The sequence below is a fragment of the Scyliorhinus canicula genome, chromosome 11, assembly GCF_902713615.1.
Source record: "Scyliorhinus canicula chromosome 11, sScyCan1.1, whole genome shotgun sequence".
In the NCBI taxonomy this organism is placed as follows: domain Eukaryota; kingdom Metazoa; phylum Chordata; class Chondrichthyes; order Carcharhiniformes; family Scyliorhinidae; genus Scyliorhinus; species Scyliorhinus canicula.
Genome location: NC_052156.1, coordinates 110,993,667 through 111,007,760, shown reverse-complemented (window position 1 = coordinate 111,007,760; position 14,094 = coordinate 110,993,667). Strand labels below are relative to the sequence as shown.

Here is a 14,094-nt window from a genome sequence, read left to right as displayed (position 1 = left end):
AAAAAAATTGGGTCCTCTCAATTCTTTTTTTAAATGACGGACCGTAAACCTTTACTTGGACTTTTCCAGGAGGATAAGGCCCATTGCCTCTGCACGGATCCAGCACTGGGGCCGTTTTGCTAGCCGCCTATGAACATAGTCTGGGGACTCAAATAGCGAATGCCGATGCGCTGAGCCGTTGCCTTTATCGATTGGCCCTTCATTGATCCGCAGGATGGTCGAGGTAGTCGTGACTCTGAATTTCATGGATTTCTTGTCTGTCACAGCATCAAGGATCTGAGAATCAGCCCAGATAGAACTGATCCTATCCAAAGTTCGGCACGTGGTGTTATAGGGAGGGCAGCATTGACAGCTTCTAGGTGAGTTAAGGGAATTTTCAGGAGTTGAAAGACCTCCACAATGGACATCCAAACATGTCCAAGATGAAAATGTTGGCAAGCAGCTACATGTGATGGCTGGGCCTGGATGTGGACATTGAAAAAATGGCCTAACAATGCTCCATTTGTCAGGAGCATCAGAAGCTCCCACCACCCTCCCCTACATCATTGAGAATGGCCAGGGCAGCCGTGCATGGTTGCATGCCGACTTTACCGGTCCATTTCAGGGATCCATGTTCTTCTTATTGATTGATGCTCATTCGAAGTGTCTAGAAGCATACAGGGTGGCAGGGACGATATCCGGGCGACCATTGAAAAGTTACGTTCATCGTTTTGCAAGCACAAAATCCTGAAGTGCTCGTCATAGATAATGGCACTCCTTCTACAAGTGAGGAGATCTCCAGATTTCTAAAAGCGAATGGGGTGCGACATATTTGTAGCCCCATACCACTGGCTTCTAATGGTTTAGCAGAACGGTGGTGCAAATATTTAAACGGGGCCTCAAGAAAGAGTCTTCTGGATCAATGCCCACTAGGCTGGCTCGGTTCTTGTTTTGCTACGGGACCACTCCACACGCAGTAACTGGGATTATCCCCGCTGAAATGCTGATGGGCCAGAGACTTCATACCTGCCTTAGTATGATTTTACCTGACATGCGTGAGAAAGTGCACCACAACTAGGAGCAGAAAGGGAATTGCCTCATTCGACGCCGACTGTCCAGACTCTTGGTACCAGGTGACTCGGTGTTTGTTCGAAACTTTGTTGATGGCCCCCAATGGGTCTCGGGCGTTATCCTCCACCTGACAGGGCCAGTTTCTTACAGGTGGAAGCCCGAGGTCATATCATGCAAAAGCACGTTGACCACTTTGGGTCCAGACAACCAACTCAGAAAATTCCTTGTCCTCGGAAAGTTGTTCCCAAGTTTCATCTGCTGTCTGTACATACCACAGCGGGGCCCCAAGGGGATCAAGACCGCCAACATGACTGAGGTCATCAGCACGGACTCTGAGATGGAAATGCAGGCATCTGAGAACTCCGATGGGGAGCCCTTGGAACCATAGCCTCAGGCACTGCAGCCATCACAACATTCATGCCAGAAGCAGTGTTTGCCTTCTAGATACACGCCTTGTTGTCTGGCCCGATCCAGCCAGACAACAAGAGAGCCTTCACCGTGGTCTTTCGAGCATTCTTCGGACTTTGCGGTGGAGCGATGTTATAACCCAGACAGGTCTCAAAAGAGTGGGAACGATTAACTACTCCGTGGACCTTACAGAATACAAGCCCTTCAGATAAGAGGGCAGGGGATCTCTCAAGGGGTGGGGGACCTCTAGCAAGGTCTGGCTATATATAAATAAAGTCTGTCATTAAGGCACCCACTCGTGAAGACCCAGTAGGGAGCCAGTGGAGCTGTACAACAAACCCGGTGTAGACTCTTTGTGGCCTTATAAAGCAAACCCAAACCCATCTTCCTCTTGCAGTTAATGATCTGCCTCAGAGTTTTAACGCCTTGTTCCTGTTCTCCCATTCCATGCAGGCATATCTTTCTGGGCTTACAAGTGTCAATGCGTGGAGTTGGCATGCTGGTGTTTTATTTTATTTTGACGACATTGATGAAACGTTTTCCTGCCAAGGACCACTGCCCAGAATCCAAGTGTGGGACTGAAATGATGCCTGATCAGGGCAAGGACCATAAACCTGACAATGGAGATCTTTCAGCTACAGCACCCATCACTGACTCAGACAAAGAATCGAATGTTTGAAAAAGGACTTTATTACATTTTACTTGACACTTGGTTAAGATATTGTCAAATTGACAGTCGAATATTTTAGGAAAAGAAAGCAAAAGGTTTTATTTTTGTTAATTATAAAATCCTAGGTACCATAATCTTCAAAAAAAATTTAAAGTTTATATTAATTATCGACCAGCTGCGCTGTTAAATAAATGTCTCGGACAGAATAAATTTGTCTGTGAGATAAGATACTTTTCATTTTTTTTAACGAATTGTTGTGTGTGTGGAACAACAACCGTGAACTGAAAACTATACTTTTATCTGATGCTTGAACAATTAGAACTGAAGTTTGGGATCTTCCATTCGCCAACAGTGCCAATCAGCCGTCCAGCCAAACGCCTGCTCCTATTACACCATACATATGGTTTAATTTGCCATGGAAAACGAGGCCTGGTGCATATTATCCAATAAATTCACCACAAAACTTTTTTTATGTACCCTCAGTATTTCCAAATCATTGGTTATTAGGCAAATATCAAATGCTCCTTTTTAATGTTTTTTGCACGCCAATCTGGGCCTTGGACCAATGTTGCCGCGTCAGGCCTCAAGTGGCCTACTGATGTCAGTCAAGCATTCTTAACAATTTGGCGTATTTTGGGTGAGAATAAAATTGTTGATCTAGCTACAAATGTTTTCCATCAATTGGATCATGGCACATTGCTATACATAGTCTTTATAAATCCATACCCTTTATAAATCCAAATTAGTGAATCGCTGAATTGGCTAGTTTAAACAATCGTCAGCTGTTTTGCAAGTTAATTCTATCCTTATAATAACCCTCAGTGGCAGGGACCAGGGACTGTCAGATCCCGGCGTTTGTCAGAAAGGATGAGGAAGGATGAATGGTGAAATTACTTTAGATACGTTTTTGAAATATTTATCTTTTGCATTGATCTTAATTCTTAATAAAAGTATGTTCCCTGAAATCACGTCTCCTGTCACCTTTTTCAAAATGATGAAATCAAAATAAGCAGATTTCCATTTAAACCATGTTGTCACACCATTCTGGGCTAGTGTATGGTCAATTCCAGCCCCACTTGGCCCAGGATGTGATATAAGTGAAATTAGATGTTACTTTAAAATACCTGATGTCCTTGGCTGAGCCCAATAAACTGCAGTTACCAGGTTTGTAACTTTAACACAAGTAACCTTTTTATTATTTAATTGTAAAATCGTTGAACTGACCAAAAATGGAACTGCCTACCTAATACCCCTTTCCCACCCCCCACTCTACACACACATATATTATTAGAGGGGAAGGGTGATGAACAAGGAAGAAAAATTATGATCAAATAAAAAGGATAAAAATCTTTGGTGCACTAGGATCGGTTCCGGTTTATGTCTCTCAGAAGTTCAAGCTTTCACTTTGATGCTTCTTCCTTCTGAGCTTGAGAGGGTTTTCTCTGGCAAGGCCGTCTACATTTTTGTAGATTCAAGATCATTTCAACTATAGAGTAAAGATGTGCCAGGCAGTCGCTGGTTTTAGAACAATAAAGTGGTTATTTACTTCAGCAGAGAGAGCTCCTATTCCATACAAGGTCTAATCACTCCTGACCAGCTCTCTCAGAAATATCATGCAGGAACCAATTATTGAATGTTGTCAGCCAGAACACTGTCCCTGGCCAGCCTGCAGGTTCAGTAAGAAGTCTCACAACACCAGGTTAAAGTCAAAAGGAAGGATGCGGAAGCTTTGGAAAGGGTTCAGAGGACATTTACTAGGATGTTGCCTGGTATGGAGGGAAGGTCTTACGAGGAAAGGCTCAGGGACTTGAGGTTGTTTTCGTTAGAGAGGAGAAGGCTGAGAGGTGACTTAATAGAGACATATAAGATAGTCAGAGGGTTAGATAGGGTGGACAGTGAGAGTCTCTTTCCTTAGATGGTGATGACCAACACGAGGGGACATAGCTTTAAATTGAGGGGTGGTAGATATAGGACAGATATCAGAGGCAGTTTCTTTACTCAGAGAGCAGTAGGGGTGTGGAACGCCCTGCCTGCAACAGTAGTAGATTTGCCAACTTTAAGGGCATTCAAGTGGTCACTGGATAGACATATGGATGAAAATGGAATAGTGTAGGTCAGATAGGCTTCAGATGGTTTCACAGGTCGGCGCAACATCGAGGGCCGAAGGGCCTGTTCTGTGCTGTACTGTTCTATGTTCTATGTTCTATTTGAAATCACAAGCTATCAGAGGGCTGCTCCTTCATCAGGTGAAGTGGAGGCAGGTTCACGTTCACGGCATATATAGGAGAGACAGTGGGCTGGATTCTCCGCTGTCGGGATTCACCATTGCGCCGGCAGCCCAGCGGCGTGGAGCTGCCCACAATGGGAAACCCCATTGGCGGCTAGCAAGACAGAGACTCCTGGGGGCACACCGCACCAGACTGAGAATCCCAGTCCAGCTCCGGCATCTCCACGTCAAACCTACAGGTTGCTGGTCAGTCAATCAAGCTGACTTCCTCCAAAGCTGGTTATTGTGATTCACCCACAGCTGACGAATCTGTTATCTCCTCTCCAAATTACAAAACTTGGAACACACTGTCCTGACCAGCAGGCGGCTTCAGTGTAATCCACTGCTTAAAGGCACACTCTGATAATGAGTCTAAGGGCTAAAAATAATAAAATAGAACAAAAGAAATGAGAACAAAGGAAAATCAAAAGGAAGGACTCTAACATACTCCCCCCCCTCCCCCCTCCCCCACAATTCCCCAACCCCTGTTAGAGGGATGAATTGTCATTTCAAAGACATTTCATACGAAGGTACATGACATAAAACACACGTCCATTCATCCTCCATTTTCCACTACCTAAGTGCCCCCAATTCTCATATCTGTCACTGATCAATATTTAATCCCGTGACAATGCTTCTGAAAACTTCCTGAAGTCCTTTTCAGGAATATGTACAATTTTAACATCCAACAGTTGCAACAATTCATTTGGAGAATCCCTGACGGCAAAGAATAAAAAATTAAATCCCTTGTTCCAATCTCTTGGATATTCATGGCAATAGGCCCTCGTTGTGGTTCTGAGAGCCTGATAGTTCTTTAAAGCTCTCGGACTCGGTGGATGATAGGCGGTCGACTTTAGTTGCTTGATATCTAAACTACGAATTTTGTCCTGGAAAATTTTAGACATAAATTTCGAGCCATGGTCAGATTGTACTTCTAAGGGTAGGCCACAGCGTGTGAAGAACTGCATCAACCTTTCCGCCACTACCTTAGCTGTAATTGTTCTTATAGTATAGCTTCTGGAAATTGGGTAGTCATATCCATGACTGTAAGAATGTACCGGTACCCTGCCTTTGTTTGAGACAATGGCTCTACGCAATCTACCAATGCCTGACTAAATGGTTCTTCAAACAGTGGTGTAGATATCAAAGGTGCTGGTTTAATCCTGTGTTGTGGTTTACCTGTTACATGACAGCATATGACAGGTTCTATGGAATTGCACGGCATCCTTACGCAGTCCTGGCCAGGAAAATGCTTGTTTACTGATGCCTGAGTTTTCCGAATTCCTACGTGTCCTGCCATTGGAATCTCATCTGCCACCCACAGTGCTTCCCTACAATATTTGGGCGGTACCGCTATCTGATGAACAACCATCACAGGTCTATGAGGATGTCTCCACTTCCTCATCAGGACTCTGTTCTTAATGTAATAGCATTCTGGAACCCTTCAGTCTCAACCTCTGAGAGAGCTGACTATGCTAATCTATGTAACTCTGGGTCTGCCTTCTAGCCCTCAATTAATAAAGTTCTACCAAACATTTCCTCAGATCCTCATCCTCAAGGATAGTTTTGGCTATTCTACTTTTCAATTGTGGTGTGAATTCCATTTTTAGTGCTGGACTTCATTTAGCCATTGCCCTGATCACCATACATGACGGAAAAATATTTGGAAAATGTTCCTTTAACTGTTCTTTCTCCTTGTCTTCCCTCAGATTCTCGGTAATCATGGGTGAAGCTACAATCTTCACTCCTGCCAAATCATTCCCCAAAAGTAAGTCTACTCCAACTACTGGTAACTCCTTAACCTCTCTGACAACTACTGGACCTGATAATAAATCACACTCCAATTGTACTTTATACAACGGAACTGGAATATAATCCCCACTTATTCCATTCATTAACATCTTGGGCGGGATTCTCTCAGCCCGGGGCCGGGCCAGAGAATCCCCGTGACCGTCGTGAATCGCGTCACGCCGCCCGGACACGGGCAGAGCGAAGAATCGGTGGCAATGGCACCGGTATGGTTGGCGCAGCGCCGGTTGGGGGCCATTCTACACGGCCGGCCCGCCGATTCACGGCCCGGGATGGGCCGAGCGGCCGTCGTAAAAGTGGCGAGTGCCGCTGGCGCCGTCCACACCTGCTCTCAGCCGGCGGGACATCGGCATGGAAGGGTCGGGGGGTAGCCTGTGGGGGGGGGGGCAGGGTGGTTCCAACCCCGGGGGGGGGGGGGCCTCCGGTGTGGCCTGGCCCGTGAACAGGGCCCACCGATCGGCGGGCCGGCCTCTCTGGCTGGGGGCCTCTTTTCCTCCGCGCCGGCCCCTGTAGTCCTGCGCCTTGTTGCGTCGGGGTGGCCGTTGATGGAAGCCACTGCACACGCGCGCGTTGGCGCCGGTGCCACTGCGCATGCTCAGATCCCACGGCGCCCAGTGTGCCCCAGGATAAGCAGCTGGAGCGGTGTGAACTGCTAATGCCGTGCTGGCCCCTTTTGCGGGCCAGAATTAGTCATCGGGTTGGCCCATTCACGCCATCGTAAAACTTGACGGTGTTTGCGATGGCGTGGACACTCTGCCGCAGGATTAGAGAATCCCGCCACTTAGCTTTCATTGAACTCTCCGGAGGGAAACCAAATCCCTCTCCTGTGTCCGTTAAAATGGTTATGGGTTTGGCTACATCATGTGAGGAATCTTCCCCTGAGACAGAACTCTGCATAATCCCACCTGCCTCATTCACCACACCTGCTCCCACAGCAGTGTTTATCACGGGTCTCCTAGTTCTAGTTCGTCTGCCCTATAGCATTCTCCACTGTTGTTCCCTTTTCAGAACCCTCCTTATGAACCACAACAAGTCCCCTGGGCTTTCCTCAACACTTCCAACATGCTGAAAGAGCATGTCCCACTTTATTGAAATAGTAACATCTAAGCCTTCTCGTCTCACCTCCAGCCTCAATACCTTCCTTCCTGGTTTGAGAAGGGAGATCTTGGAGTATTCCCGGCTATCCATCCCTTACCTTGGCTTCCTGTCTTCCTTTCACTCTCCCACTTCCTATTGTCATGTGAGTCTCCCTTTAAGAAAGGTTTAGGCTCTTATCATGTGACTTGTGGCACATTGGGATGTGGCTGTGAGGTGAGAGGAGGCTCCAGTTTCTGTTTGACTGCTATGGACTGCAGAAAGAGAAAATAAGTATTTTCTCTGTCTTTCTCTGTTTTCATCTTAAAAGGTGTTCCATGAAAAAGCACATTGGTTGTGGTTAACTTCCTTGTTAACTTTAAAGATATAGTTGTTTTCCGGAAGGAATTTGAATCTGCTGTTTGGAACTGGATCAGAATTTCAGGAAAAAGGCCAGTCCCATTCAAGTGAGAATACAGTGTGCTGGGCCACGTCCTTGAAAAGGGGTTTTGGTTTAATTGGATGTTGTTATTGAATTGGAACAGTTAAGGAGGAATTCATTAAGTGTTATACATAGATTAAAGTAGCTGTGTGGTGTCTTTATGTTTGTAATTGATAGAACTTCTTGCTGTGTTTTTATATATTTATGTTACCTACATTCTTAGAATAAACCTTGTTTGAATTAAAGTGCCTAGGAAGTCTGAGGAATCACACCTGCGGAGAAGGCTTTTGTACTCATCTTAGCCAAATTCAACATAAACGTTATAGGTCAGGTGAACTTCATAATACTATTTGGAGTTTCTAAATACTGGCCCATAACACTATCCCTCTAAATATTAGGGGGGTGGTGGTGAGGGAACAAAGGATTACGTTTATGGGGCACCTCATAATCATCAGCCATTATTGTGCTTGCCTGGCAGTTGTAATCCTTTGCAGCGGGATTCTCCATCGGCGGGATCCTCCACTTCGCCGCCAACGCACTCACTTCCGTGAATTTCCCGATGGCATGGGGGTGCCTACAATGGGAAATCCCATAGGCCAGCTGCCAGGACAGAGGATCCCGCTGTCAGTGGGGGCGCGCTGCACCAGAAAACGGGTGCGGCGTAATGGAGAATCCGGCCCGTGGTCTTCAACATGGGTTCTTATCACCGAACATAGTGAATTGTTAAGTTCTGCCAAGGCGATGATTTCTCTTAGAGTTCCGTAGGTAGTTTCAATTCCCAATGATTGTATCCACCTGTTAAAATTGCTCTGCTTAACCCTTTCAAACTCAACATAAGTCTGTCGCAGCTGTTTCCTTAAATTCCAAAACTTTTTCTCTATGCCTCTGGAACAAATTTTACATAGAATAAGCTTTTTTAACTTGTCACAATCCTAATACACCCCTTCTGATAGAGAAGTAAAACTTCCTATGCCTGTCCCGTCAGTTTACTTTGCATGGGTAATGTCCACTTTTCCTTTGGCTACTTCATTTGGGTTGCTATTTGTTCAAATGTCATGAAGAACGTCTCTGTATCCTTTTCCTCAAATTTTGGTCGTGCCTGTATAAACCTTAGCATATTCACCCTGTGTTCTGGGGTTAGGCTCCCCTCTAGCTCTTGGCAGCTCTCCTTTAATTTCCAGCACTTTAAGTTGGAACTCTAATTCCATTTTTAAAAATTCCTTCTCATGCTTGAACTGCAACTGAATTCTCTCCAGATTGCTTTCTCCACCAGAAAGTACCTCTAATGCTACATTATCTGGATGACTTGCTAGTGGGCTGTCCTGTGTCTCTAACATAACTAAGCAATCAAGCAATACATCAACAGTGGGATTCTGAGACAGAGGACAGGATTCTCCGTCTCCCGACTCTGATTTCATCATCAGTATTCAGGTGGAGAATCTCTTTTTACGATGGAATCGGAGGATGCCCCTGATTTCGCAAGCTCTGCCCTCCCCAAAGCAGCATCATCTTCAGGACGTCACCTGAAGGCCCTGCCACGATGCTCCGCCCCCGATGGACTGAGTTCCCGACTGCACGACTGACTCATGGTCTCAGAGGTTGGGAACCCAGGGTGGCGGCTGAGGACTGTGTCCAGCACCGCCATAGTCAGTCAGGGGTCATGCTGCTGGCCCGGAGGGAGGGGTGGGTGGTTTCGGCAAGGGATGGGGGTACTGGTGGGGGTGTCCTGGGGAGCTGGCAGGTCGGCTCCATGCACGGCCGGCACCATGCTGTACGGCATGACCATGGACCCGGCAATTCTCTGGCCGTTTTTGTCATGGAGGCCGGGCGTTTCATTAGGCGTGGCTGCTGACCCCTCACCGATCAGAGGATCGGTGCTGGGAAGCCGCCGATTTTTTTGATGTAAAACGGCACTGATTCTCTAACATAGCCTGAATATCGGAGAATCAAGTCCTAAGTTTTGTCGCCGGGGCAGGATTGGTGGACTTCCATGATTGCAAAACAGGTGCCACACCTGGACCGATTCAACAACTGTTAAGGGGCTAGCACCTGCTGTTCCTCCTCATCATCCTCCTCCAGCACATCGCCCCTCTGCTGCATGATGTTGTGGACTTTGCAGCAGGCCGCCATGATGCGGGCGAACCTCTCAGCATCACAAAGGAGAAGCACAACTTTAGGACGCCGAAGCACCGCTTGATCACACTCCTGGACTCTGTATGGGCGCCGTTGTAGCGAGTCTCCGCGTCAGTCTGTGGCTTCCGGATCGGTATCATCAGCCACGGCCGCAGTGGGTAATCCCTGTCACCCAGGAGCCAATCCGTTAGCCGGGGGGGGGTGGGGTGTACCCCATGAACATGTCAAGGATCATCGAGTGTGCCAGGATGAAGGAATCGTGCACACTGCCCGGTATCGGGCTCAAAGGTGCACAATGCGCAGCTGATGGTCACAGACCAGCTGGATGTTTATTGAGTGGAACCCCTTTTAGTGTGTGTAGAACGGCTTGTTACCCGCAGGTGCTCGGAGGGTGACATACTTCCCGTCTATCGAAACCCTGGACCCAAGGCATCCCGGCAATGGCGACGAACCCCACAATTCGGGCATCCGATGGGCCCCGTCCACATCGAAATGGATGTATTGCTCCGCCTGGGCAAATAGGGCATCCGTAATGGCACGGATGCACCCGTGCATTGAGGTCTGCGAGATCCTGGACAGGGCCCCACTCAGCGACTGGAAGGACCCCGTCGCGTAGAAGTTTAGGGCGACTGTCACCTTGATGCTCACTGGGAGCGGGTGTCCTCACCCATACCCCCACAGCACCCAGTGTGCCATCATCTGGCAGATGTGTCGCACTGCCTCTCTGCTCATCCGGAGTCTCCGACAGCATGCCCAGTCCGGCAGGTCCTCGAGTGACCGGCAGCGCCAGTACACACAAGGCCTCATGTAGTGCCTCTTGGCACCTCCTCCTCCTCGCCCTGTTGGGCGGCCAGCCCTCTAGTCTGTGTGGCCGCCACCTGCCCCTCTGCAGGCCGGTCCTCTGCAGCCCGTTCCTTTGCTGCAGCTGCCCCCTCCTCTCCGAGCGGCTTTCGCTCACACGGCCGCAGGGCATCTCACAGAGCTGCGACCATCACCACGGCGGCCACCATTGCTGGTTGAATGGCAAATGTCATTGTCTGCATGGGGTGAAAGGCCAACATGTTAGCATGACGCATACTCCCATGCCCAGCCAGGTGTGATGCTCTACACGGTGGCCCCAGTTGGCAGTATGGGCTCCACCCATGCATGTCGCTCCCGCACCCCCGCACCCTGCCCCGTCGGTACCAAGCATTGTCGTTGCCCCCAGTCCTAGCGTCTGTCCCTGCTGCCAGGGGTTCAGTTGGCTGGCACTGCCCTCACTGGGAGCTGCCTTCGGTGTGGTCCTGTGGAGAGGTACCTCGACTCCTCAGCCTGCCCCGCCCTCTTCCCCGGCCCTGTAAGGGGGCCCCCCATCCCAGACAACACGACCGGTGTCCAGGCCGGCAGTCCGCAATCATTCCACTCCGTGTCCTACCTCTCTCACTCAGCAGCCACGACGCCAGGTTAACAATTTTTGAAACCACAAGTGAACCACACCATCGGGAACTCAGCCCATCGAACTCGGTGAATGTCTGAGGCCCAGGAGAATAGGGATCAGGCCCGCCTATGATATGCTTACTGTACTTGAACGGTTCGCAGCAAGCAAAGCATTTACGCCATTTCCGGGTGTCGGAGCATCCCGATTTGGGGGTCAAACCGGCGCTTAGCCTGATTTTGGCGTCGGCTAAAGGAGAATCTGGTTCAGAACCTCATGAAGAAGAGTTGCAGGAGGGAACAGGGAATAATTCAGAGATCCCATTAAGTGGAATTTGCTCACAATACATTCGCTGATGTTCCATGTCAGCATAGATTGGAGCAGCTTTGAAACATCATGTAGCCCTGTGCAAATGGCAGTGGGCAGTGGCCTTAATGGGTTTTCTGCACCTTCTTCAGCTCTGTGCTTGGCTATATAATTATCCTACTCCATGTTTGCAGTACAGTGGTGGGGGGGTGAGCAGAGGTGCGCAGTGGCAGGGAACCTGTACAATCAGTACAGAAAGCGTTCACTATGCAAAAGTTCACCAAATCAAAGTGAATACACAAATCATGAGCATTGTGCAATTTGCTATCTCAGTTATCTCTGCCATAGTTTGTTCTTTTGTTATGTAACTGATCATTCACTTTCCGCACAAAGGTTAAATGAACAACATGCTGTTACTAGTACAGCCAAACTGGACGAGCAAATTGCCAAGATGTGTTTGTCAATATATACAAATTAAAACAATACTGGCTCATTTCAGAGCTCCCTTGGCGTGTTGGGCAATATTTTTCTACTTCCCCCCCATGCCCATGTCCGCCTTTACTTCTCCCTATTGACAAAAGCCCATGGGCGGGATTCTCCATCGGCCGACACTGGATTCGGGAAATGCGACTGGGCAAAGAATCGGTTCTGACGCTGAAATTGTGCCGGGCGCCGTTTTCACACCAAATCGCAATTCTTCACCACCTCAACAGTGGCAACAATGCATTCCAGAACGCACATACAGCAAACACGCTTGCCATCTCACGAGCGGGATTGACCCGGTATTCTCCGGAGCCTCCGTGATTCTCCGTCTCCTCTGTCCACTAGGCCAAATTCCCAATGGCGAGGTTCACTTGTGCTTTTAAATATCGTGAAACGGCACCATGGCTGATGAAGGAGAGAGAGGAGGTTGGACACGGAGAGGTGCGAATGTGGGCTGCTGGGCAAGACACTGGCCGGGCTGGCTGGGGTGGGGGGGGAGGAACTGCCAGGGGCGTGGGAGAGAGGGGTGACAGGGCAATGGGCCATGTGGTCAGGGTGACTCCCCACGGGTCTGGGCAGAGCCCAGGCATGGGCCGCCCATTGCTGCGACCTGCAAGGCAGCCATTTTACTCTGCACCCCACTGACCACCCACCTTTGCCTTGGTTCTGCAGCTTGACATCGGCCGTATGGGTGCCCCACCCTATTATCCAGGCAGCCTAGCCTCCATCACCAACCCACAGCGCCCCATCCTCCACCATCCCCTCCCCCCCTAACTGGCCGCCACCACTGGTGGGGCATCAGGCGGCCCACCCAAGGACAACGCCCATTGTAGCCCTACAGGCTGGGCACCGGATGGGGGCTGCGGATGTATGGCTGGCCAGGGTGTGCCAACTGATAGTACCTCTGGCAACAGGAACAGCACCAGAGCCAGAGGCCCCCACCATGCCGGGCACCAGGGGTGTGGGGACAGGGGGTTGTGGACATGTGGTGGCAGGGTCCGCAGTGCAAGCAAGGAGCGCCATGTAGCCTGTTGGACCTTGTTGGGCATGGGGATATGCGGCAAGTTGACATGTTGCCGTTTCATCCCCTGCAGACAATGTTTATTGGAATAAAACCAGCTATGGTGGCCTTGCTGCTAGTCGCCGCAGCCCTGAGGGATGCCCTGCGGCTGTACGAGCTGGAGCTGCTGAAGAGGAGGAAGCTGCAGCAGCGGAGCAGGAAGCACCTGCTGAGGATGGAGAGCCAACCGCCCAACAGGCCGAGGAAGAGGAGGCCTCGTGTGTACAGGCAGCACCTGTCATTCGAGGACCTGGCGGACTGGACATGCTGTCAAAGACTCCAGGTGAGCAGGGGGACAGTGCGACATATCTGTCAGATCATGGCGCACCTGGCATCGCAATGGAATGGTTGAGGACATTCGCTTCTGGTGGCTGTCAAGGTGATGGTAGCTCTGAACCTTTACGCCACAGGGTCTTTCTAGACGTCAAGTGGGGACCTGTCCGGGATCTCACTGAGCTCGATGCATCCCACTTCTCATACAAGATGTTCAACATGACAGACCTCAGCTAGAATGTACAGAGACACTCAACAATCACGGTGAGACTACTGGTGACTCCGGTGACACCATGTTATTTCAAACCTCATTCGCTCGAGCCTCTCCACAAGTAAATGCATTCCTGAATGTTTTGACTCCAGACATGGAGCATCAAGAAACCTCAGCTGATTCAAGTGAACCTGAAATGACTCCGGACGGGGAGCGGCAAGAAACCAAAGCTGACTCAGGTGAACCAGGAACAACTCCAGACGGGGAGCATCGATAAGCGAAAACTGATTCAGGTGAAATAGACCAGACTCCAGATGGGGAGCATCCACAAGCCAAAGCTGATTCAAGTAAGCCGGACATGACTCCAGACGGGGAGCGCCGCAAACTCAGTGACGGCACGCTCAAGGAAACAGCAGATGTCACAAAGCACGCTGACACGAGTAACTGTGTGAAGGACTCGTATTATCCACAGAGTGTGGTCCTTGAGCGCAACAA

At 49.4% G+C, this 14,094-nt stretch overlaps 1 protein-coding gene across 6 annotated transcripts in view; it reads left to right on the top strand.

The window, feature by feature from the left end:
- LOC119973289 (solute carrier organic anion transporter family member 1C1-like) overlaps positions 1-3,093 on the top strand; it is a 103,934-nt gene extending 100,841 nt beyond the window's left edge. For all 6 annotated transcript variants that reach the window (XM_038811085.1, XM_038811083.1, XM_038811081.1 and 3 more), the window contains exon 15: positions 1,912-3,093. In XM_038811085.1, coding sequence (XP_038667013.1) covers positions 1,912-2,137 — 226 coding nt within the window. In that variant the 3' untranslated portion in view covers positions 2,138-3,093. The remainder of the gene's footprint in view (positions 1-1,911) is intronic.
- The last annotated feature ends 11,001 nt before the right edge of the window (positions 3,094-14,094 follow it).